Below are 9,529 nucleotides of genomic sequence, written 5' to 3' on the forward strand. Positions count from 1 at the left end.
TTCCACCAATCTTCAGAATATCGTGTTTTGTGTTCAACAGAAGAAGTAATTCACTAAAGTTTAGAACCACGTGAGTGTGGCCACTTCGAATGTTATCACTCGATTGAATGGGCATTATCAGCTGATATATATGTGCCAGTAGGGGCCTTCTTCGTGTACTGGTAGGTTCAGAAGGCTGTTATCATCCATCCACATGGTTAACAGATCCAGATATGTTTTTCACATTACTGTAACAGTTGTGTTTAGGATTGGGGTAGGGGTAGACGTTAATAAAAAAAAACAATTAATGGTAAATTGAATAAATAATATGAATAATTCTCATGGTTAATCAGCTATACTAATAGAGAAGATTCCAGATCTGTTTATTTATTACTGTGACGGTTGGTTTTATTGTTGGGGTAGATGAAAATAGCTGATTAACCATGTGGATGGATGATAACATCCTTCTGAGCCTACCAGTATGTGCAGAAGGCCCCTACTGGCCCATATCCATCAGCTGATAACCACTGATAACGCGCATTCAATCGAGTGATAACATTCGAATCGGCTGGTGGGTAAATAACATGGAAATTTTCATTTTTAGGTGAACTATATCCATTAATGAAATTTATTTAGATAAAGATGAGCACAGAGCACTAAGATTTTTAACTCTAAAACCTCACTACAAAACAAACCCAAAACTGATGGATAAACAAAACATCATGTGTTATTATGAAAGAAGAATATGATTGGACCCCATGTTAAAACTAATCCCTTTCTGAATAATAGTCTGAGATGTAGTACACCAAACATTTAGACTTCATTGAAAGTTCTGCTTCCACATCTAACATTGTTTTGAAACAGATGGAAGTTTTTATTAGACACTGACAAAAATCTGTCCAAAGGTCTACAAGAACAGCAAAGACTTTACCAAACCCTGTCACAGTTTATGAACAAGAAAGTGATTATGACATGTATTAATAAATAAAACTATCCAATATATGTTTAATCAAATCTCAAGCTGAAAATTAGGTCTTGCTTTGAACTGTTCTACTATTTCTGTATTATAATGAAATACATTATCATTCCTAACCATTAAAACAGTGTGTCACCATTCATGCGTCAATTCTTGTGAATATTATCGTCTTGAATAATGGACATGAACAAATCCAACCACTGTTAACTTCAGTAGCAATACTCTATTAGCAATGTACAGTTTCAATGTTTTAGAAATGAATCCAAACTTTCTTTAACTTTTAACTATTAAAATAGCAGCTTTTTCAACCCCCAACATCTTTTAAGGTCAGACAGAACTACAGTTATGGGTGTTCAAAAAGCTTTGATCTAAACCATCATAACTTCACAACCACAAGCAATTAACAAAACTCCAAAGCAACAGAACAAAGCCTTTTACAAGCTACAAAACTGACTGCCACTCATCCATTTAACCAGTCCTTCACCACATCACCATTCTGACTGATCACAACTGGAACAATTGAAGCTCTTTGGAAGTTCAGCGATGAACGTCTCCACAAGACTGGGGCGAAACCATGCTCTACTGGTCTTCCTGAAATGGGCAGCTGAGAGCTGGAGGGAAAGCTTGGCTTCTGGTCTGTTCATCCAGCAGCACCAAATCATCCACATCTCGTCCTCTGAACCTTCTGCGGCTAATTTTCACTGTCACTTTTTGCCCTTGAAATACTTTGAGCGCTTCCTTGGAGGCCATTGCCCTGGCGGCGGACTCATCGCGCCCGTAACCCGTCCCTATGTAGACGGTGCAGCAGCGCAGTTCGCACACCTGGCCTTCCCTCTGTGTTCGTCCTGCTGGCAGGTCAGGAATGTCTTTGAGAGGAACAAACACACAGCTGAGACTGGCTTTGCAGGACTCCACGCAGCTGCGCAGGATCTCGAAGTGTTCCAGGTTGGGGCCAAAGCCACCAGCAGACACAAGCTTCCACGCGACGGCCTTGTAGAGTCGATTGAAAAAGGGCTGGTGCTCTGCAGGAGCTCCTGGTGGAGGGCCGCATTTAAGAGAACTGGTGGCTGGACGACCAACACTCTTTGAGTGAGCTTTATCATCTGGTTCATTGGGTTTAGTCTTCTTGCCCTGGTAATCAGCATCAGCTGCTGCAAAATAGAAGTAAAAGGCTTCTGGTAAATAGGAGTTGAAACCATTCTGAATCATTCTCATCATTTTACTGTTTAGGAGCTAAATAAAAATGGGAAAATATGGGTTAAATACGCCACATTAAAATTCAGTTAGGGCTGCACGATATTGGAAAAAACGTACATAATGTTTTCATCTTCTGCAATTTATTTTGCGGTTTGTTACTAAATAACTTCAATAGCTCTATTAGGAAATAACTAGCACTTTTACATAGACTAATTTTTATTTATATTGATAATTTTGTGGGCGCTGCGGTGGCACAGTGGGTAGTGCTGTCATCTCACACCAAGAAGGTCGCTGGTTCGAGCCCCGTCTGGGTCAGTTGGCGTTTCTGTGTGAAGTTTGCATGTTCTCCCCGTGTTGGCATGGTTTTCCTCCGGTAGAGCTCCAGTTTCCTCCACAGTCCAAAGACATGCACTATAGGTGAATTGGGTAAGCTAAATTGGCCGTAGTGTATGAGTGTGAATGAGCATATATGGGTGTTTCCCAGTAATGACTTGCAGCTGGACAGGCATCTGCTGCGTAAAACATATACTGGATAAGTTGGCAGTTCATTCCGCTGTGGCAACCCCAGATTAATAAAGGGACTAAGCCAAAAAGAAAACAAACGAATGAATGAATGATAATTTTGTAGAGGAGCATATCTGCAGAAAACATACTTATTATAGATAATACCAACGCTATCTCATGACAATTTGTAACTTTTTGATTTAGTAGCTAATTCATATGAATCGCATGATCTCATTTGTACAATTTAGAACGATTTGCTTATCCCTAAATGAGGGTTGGGCTCGGTGCCTCGCCTCCTAAAAGAAAGTAATTAAAAAAAGAAATAAATTAATTAAAAAGAAAAATAAAGTAAAATTAATAATAACAATGTTTTATATATATATATATATATATATATATATATATATATATATATATAGAACATTGTTATTATTAATTTTTACTTTATTTATTTCTCTAGGTGGTAATACGCTAATATGGTATACTGCGGGATCTAAAAATAGCAACGGTGTCAGTTTCAATACCGTTATACCGTCATAAAAAAACAATGCACTTATATAGGAGACAAGTATTTATTAAACGCCTAAAAAATGCATATGCGCGATTGTCATCCCGGGACAGTGTGGAGGAAAGAGAGGTGAGGTAAGATGGCGAGTCGCGCACCAAGTGACTTGGTCTCGTAAAAAAACACAACCTCTGCAGGTTTCGACCGAACGAGAAGGCAGACATGGTAAATACGAACTAGAGGTCTGCAATACTGCTGCTGTACCGTGGGAGCCGCAGGACCCGACCAGATTTCTTGCGGTGCGGGAATAAATTTCAGAATAAAGCGCGGGAGTGGTCGGTACCTCTGGTGTAATTTGAATGGGAGCGGACGGTCTAACAATATCGCTCCCGAGCGAGCAAGCACACATGCATCTGCGCAGATGCCGTTTATGTGCGTGTGTGTGCGTGTGTGTTTGTGTATGAATGAGAGAGCGTGATGCTGTGTGTCGCTTGGTACTCTCTATGTGTGTGAATAAGAGAGAGCGTCCTGCGCAGATCTATAATACGAACAAGACAAACAGGTGGCCGCGAACCTCGCATATAAGGTATTCAGTTTCTGAATGGTTTAGGCACAAGCCAACAGTTCAGTGATGCTGTCTGAGCCTTACATCATAATTTTTTTTATTATGCATGGTAATACCGGATACCGAGGCAAAATAGAAAGGAGGTTTGACGGTATCAAAATTTGGAGACCGCCCAAGCCTAGTGGTAAAGCACATTGAGAAATGTGAGTTTTATTAAATGGTACAATATGAATAAATAAACAAACATCTAACTTCAATCAAACCTCTTATGTGTAATGTTGAAAAGGCGCTGTCCCTGGTGGCGGTGCTGAATTGGTTTATATGGATGGTAGAACTGCAAGGAAATTTTGTATGTAATGTTTTACTTGTCAAGGAGATGCTATTAATATGCAGGGCACTAAATTCACTTTTAAATGAGGGTCCCGTTTCAAATTTACTTTTGAGCTCAGCATCTGTTAAGCAAAAACAAAAAAAAAGCTCAACCACGATCTCTCAGCTTACTCTCGAGGCTAAATCTAACATTAATCAAATCTGACTCCCTCCTGGCTGCTTTTAAATCCCTGCCTTAGTGGGTTAAGGAATCTTCATTTACAACTCAAAGAGTTTTATTAATTTTCTGTATAGACTTGCTAAGCGTTTTACCACTAGTGGACATTACAAAAGTATGACTAATAGGGGGTATATTTAGCTTAGAACATTTTGGGAAACACATATAAGGTAGAGCTTAAGGTACAACTTAAGAGGGCTTTGGGAAATGCAGCCATGATCAGTTTATAAGATGAAAAGATTTCAATTAGACCTTTCTTTAATTAGGGCTGCATGATATTGGAAAAATGTGACATTGCGATATTTTACTTTTTTGTGATATATGGTGATATGAATACAGTTTCACAAGATAGTTGAATAGCTCTATTTGACAGCTTTCTGGGGAGCCTAACTGTATTCACGTACAAAATTTGAATAATCACATGAATAATAGCTTTTCTTACTTTGTTTTGTTTAATTTCTTGTCCAAATATCAAAAAATAAAATTAAAAAAATGATCAGTGTGGTAAGTGAAATAATCTTGTTTTCGCTTTGAAATGTAGACATCTGGACTAGAAACAAGACAAAAACATGTATGAATTCCATAAAAATATATATTGTGCAGCCTCATTTCAAACATAAACACTGACCGGTGAACATTTAGAGAGGTGGAACCATACATGGCTTATTCATGAGAACATGATGCAAGATTGAACCTCACTGAAGCTTGAGCTAATTAGGGGTCCTTTTTCCAAAACCACTGTTAGTTAACTTAGGGCACTAAGTTCCATCATTTACAATCTTGTTGAGCGATTCAGTGTTTCTCGAATCCATCATGCCATTAAACATTTGCAAACGGCTTTTTAAGTTTCCTCCTAAAGTGAATAGGCTTCAAGTACTGTTTTCAAAGACAGTTCCTGGAGGGCTGCAGCTCTGCACCTGAACACACCTGATCAAACTAACTGAGTCCTTCAGGCTTGTTTGAAATCTACAGGTAATGCCACGGTCACACCAGAGTTTGTGTGTGCAAAATTATGATGTATGTCGCTGTAAAAAGGGGAAGAATCAAATAAGATGATTAGACATAAAAAAGCGAGCGATTGGTTCATATGTTAAATTTCTATCCAGAGAAGTCATGTTTTGATCTTCGATTGGTCTGACACAATCGATTTCGCAGGTCAGAGTTCACCAAGCTTGAATTTTCCAATGCAGTGAACTGCGAAACTTGTCGCACAAGCTTGCATTTCCGTTATGCCGCATTTGCTTGCATATGAATGGAAGTCTATGGAGTGAAAAGTGGAGTGTGATTGCGGCTTCAGTGTGTTGAAGCAGGGTTGGAACTAAACTGTGCAGGGTCCTCCAGGAACTTAGTTTGACACCCCTGGCTTAAAGGGACAGTGACAGAACAATTTTGTCATCATTTGTTCATGCTCCACTTGTTCCAAACCTGAGATTTTTTCTTCAAGTAAAAAGACAAGGGGAAGATAAAACAAAGAATGTAGGCAAAAAACAACCATTGAATACCATAGTATTTTTGGCACCCTCTATGGAAGTCAACAGCTGCTTTTTCCAACATAGAACAGAAGATAAATATTTAGAAAGTTTAGAACTATTTGAATGTGGGTAAAGGATGAATGTTCAATTTTTTGCAGGCTAACATGCAGTACAATCTACATTTTTCATTCTAAATCAACATTTAATTCTGCATCTTTTAGTTCGTTATTAGATTTAAAGCCCTGTTTTCAAAGCATGCGTGTGAAGACATGCTGGAGAAACTCCAGAATGGTGTAAGAGAACTTGCATAATAAAGCAAGTTACCACAGCAGAGCAGCCTTTTGAAGCACTAATCACTATTTATAGCAATAATCAGACAGTATTTTGATCTCAAACTTTTTAATTAGCAAAAATTATGACTCCATTTCACCTGTGTGGCATAACTTATGGCAGTTTAAACCAACATGATTCATGCAACACAGTTCAGGAAATGTTTTGGAAAATGTTTCTCCAACAGTGCATTGAACAGTGGTAGTTCAGCTGCGAGTTACATCGCTGTTTAGGAAATGGATGTAGCTGATTAACGTTGTTATGTAAATTAAAGCAATAAATAAATCTGTTAATTATACATTATATGTATATTTTAAGACTTGGATTAATAGGATTGGTAGGGCTTGTAAAAAATGACTGGGGTGATTTTGTGGTGGAGTGCATCTGCATATAATATAATATACAAATTACAAACAAACTGATAAATACAACAAAACCAAGATTCACATTAAACAAACAACGCTTTGATTTTTTTCAGGTATTTAGGTTTAGAAATGATCACATTTATATCAATCACACACAAGTGAATGAGAAGAAAATTTTATATGATATATATTAATATGACAATAACATATAAAAATTCTCAACGGTTTAGATTTTATACAATTGATTTTTGTTAAAGCTACAGACATTATTCTTTCTTGTGCCTAAATGCTTTAATCTTGCTTCAAATATGTCTACAGTAAGAAGCCTTACAACACATACAAGTGAGAATCTCTCTCTTTATTGTGGCAAAACTTAGCAATTATTCGACACATTGGATGCATCTCAAACTGGGGCCGTGACCAAATATGATCCCTACATGACATCACACATTCTTAAGTGTGATTATTATAGATGCACACATTGCAATGTAATTGCTGAAACAACATATTGGGCGGTTATAACTCGGTAATCCCTCAGTAAATCCATAATAAGAATTTATTTGACCTTTTTACAAGTGATGAAGTGGTACAGAAATATCTCAGATTTGCAACTTTATTGGAAATATTTTCATGTGTTTCGAAGATGAATGAAAGGCTGGTGGGTTTGCAATGACATGAGAGTCAGTAAATGACAACAGAATTGTATTCTTTATGTGAACAAGCATTTTTCTATTTTAACTTAAGAATGCATTAAATTGATCAAACGTTGATAGTAAATATTTTTTTCAAATTGTTACCAAGCAGTAAATCAATACAGTTTCTTCTTATGTCCAACACAAATATAAAGCAATTTTCAATATTGTTTTAACTGAAAGATATGACATTTATTTTAATTATTTTTAAGCACCAGTTCTGTATATTAGAATAATTTCTGAAGCTGCACAAATGTTTGACCACAAGTGTACATTAATAGGATGTAACTAGATTTACCTGAAACTGTAGGTCTTTTTAGTTTTCCCATGATTTCATCTCTAGTCTTTCGCTCAGGAGCCTCAATTACGGTGATTCCTTCTGCCATCTCATTTATCTTGGCCATCACAGGCTGCGGATATCTGAAGGGTCAAAACACATCAGTCAAATTTCTAGAAATTTTTATTAAAAAATGTAGACTATCAAGACTTTCAATGGCCAGATGTTTTCTAAATATTCCTTGTAAAATAATAATAAAACATTACGGTGAACTACATTTTTTACAGGAATTTCATTCATTTATAGTCATTATGAAATCAGTACAGTTCTTTCTTGTTCACATATTCTAACATAGGACCCTCCTATAATAGAAAAGAAGAAAGATAGATAGAATTTTATGCAAATATACAATAAACACCACAGTTTAGGATTGCACAGTTTTTCTTAATATTTTTTGAAGGAAAACTCAGCATGTTGCTCAGCAAGACTACATTAATTTGATCAAAAACATATTAAAAACATAAACTCCAGTGTTGCAAAACCTAATTTACATCCTGATAGGGTCAAGCTAATTTTCAGAAGTTTTCCCTTCACATTTCTTTGTTTTGTGCTGTTGTGCTGCCTGAAGTTTTTACTTAAGAAATTTATAATAATATAATATTATTTCTCATATATGAATAATATTCGAAGACTATAAATCCAAACAACATTTGTTTGAGTCTGAATTCTTTTGTAACAATAAAAACGTCTTTACTAATAACCCAGCAAACAATTTTGTGTTTAATAGACGTCTAATAGACATCTAAACGTAGACAGTTTAGTTAAAACAAGGCTAAATTTGGGTCCGTGAAAATGTAATAAACATCTTAGAATAGCCCAGAATAGACAGATTAGACAGACTTTATATGTGTAGTCATTCATTCCTGTTAATTTGATGACTAGTCTCGTTTTGAGCTATTCCTAGACGTCTATTAGTTTTTCCACTGACAGCCCAAATTTAGCCTTGTTTTAGCCAAGACCACTATATTTAAATGTCTATTAGACATCTATTGGAAATCTTTAAAAAAAAAAAAAAAAAAAAAACGCTTGCTGGGAATTTTGATTACTTCAGTTTAGCCTTGCTGAACCCAAACTTTCTAGAACAGTATAGTGTAATCCAGTTCTAATTAATTTACAAACTTGACAAAGAAAACCTAGATTAAGTGAGAATTTTAAATAAACAAGAACAACAACAACTGAACAAATCCATAATAAATTGGCAATTACCGACAGCCTAAAAATACATGGTTGGCCCAAACCATGGATAGAGACAGCAGTCTGTCCAGACTAGAACTTGGACTCCCAGGTTGGATGGTAGGAAAAGCCTCCATATTTCGCAGCACAAACTCTCTCCTGGCATGCCACTGTTTATTTGTCTCACAGTGTCCTCTTAAAGATTCCACCCAGCTCACCAAATGTGGATTCTGAGTGAGGAACTCAGAGACAATGTCCTCTCCTCTCCTCGCCGCCATCACTGAAAACAAGGAAAAACAGCTAAAGTTACTTGAAGAAGTTCATAATGTCCTACAAAGCAGCTTCAAGTGTGAGGATTGTAAATTTGTGCTTTTCCCCAGCAACAGGCAAATGGCAAACAAACAAACAGTTCAACTGTGGTTGGCAAGACTGCAGACTAGACACATAACACATAAACATCAGAATGTAACGTTATATATACATTAAATATATGAATGCATATCAGCGTACTCGGTGTTTGGTATAATATAGTTTTAAGCTTGTTTTCATTCGAGATTTTACAGTTCATTAAAATAGTACACTATAATATCCAAAGCATTGAAGAAGTGCGTTAGAATTACGATTTTGCGCACCTGTATGGATTAACATGTATTTAGCTCAACTTTATTGTCATGAGCTGTCGCTTTGTGGACAATCAATCAACAAATGTAATACAACAGTAACCACAAAACACTCCACAACCGATTGTAAAGAGGAAATACGCGCTGTTTACCTCTATATATACTCTCCAAAGACAAGTCCTCATTAGCGATACGTAGTAATAAAAATACTGCATTTATCGAAACTGTAGAAGAGCAGACTGAGCGCTTCCCCTGTCGCGTTCTGGA

General features: G+C 36.6%; 1 protein-coding gene across 2 annotated transcripts; it reads right to left on the reverse strand.

Moving 5' to 3' along the window:
* Positions 1-829: 829 nt before the first annotated feature.
* Positions 830-9,529, reverse strand: cdkn2aip (CDKN2A interacting protein). Of its 2 annotated transcripts, none has more exons than XM_056462070.1 (4): positions 9,415-9,529; positions 8,676-8,922; positions 7,431-7,552; positions 830-2,103 (listed from the first exon to the last, which is right to left on the reverse strand). In XM_056462070.1, the coding sequence occupies exons 2-4, from the start codon at positions 8,918-8,920 to the stop codon at positions 1,535-1,537; spliced, it is 936 nt and encodes a 311-aa protein (XP_056318045.1). In that variant the 5' UTR covers positions 8,921-8,922; positions 9,415-9,529; the 3' UTR covers positions 830-1,534. The 2 variants fall into 2 exon arrangements, with proteins under 2 accessions (XP_056318045.1, XP_056318044.1); XM_056462069.1 differs by having other exon boundaries at positions 830-2,106.

The sequence above is a fragment of the Danio aesculapii genome, chromosome 7 (genome assembly GCF_903798145.1).
Source record: "Danio aesculapii chromosome 7, fDanAes4.1, whole genome shotgun sequence".
NCBI lineage: Eukaryota > Metazoa > Chordata > Actinopteri > Cypriniformes > Danionidae > Danio > Danio aesculapii.

Bases quoted from the DNA above. Each gene is read 5' to 3' on its own strand.
- cdkn2aip (XM_056462069.1), bottom strand. From the start codon at position 8,920: ATGGCGGCGAGGAGAGGAGAGGACATTGTCTCTGAGTTCCTCACTCAG. The intron at 7,553-8,675 runs GTAATTGCCAAT...TTGACCCTTCAG, and splicing joins CATGTATTTTTAGGCTGTCG to ATATCCGCAGCCTGTGATGG. The intron at 2,107-7,430 runs GTAAATCTAGTT...TCTATTTTGCAG, and splicing joins AAAAAGACCTACAGTTTCAG to CAGCTGATGCTGATTACCAG.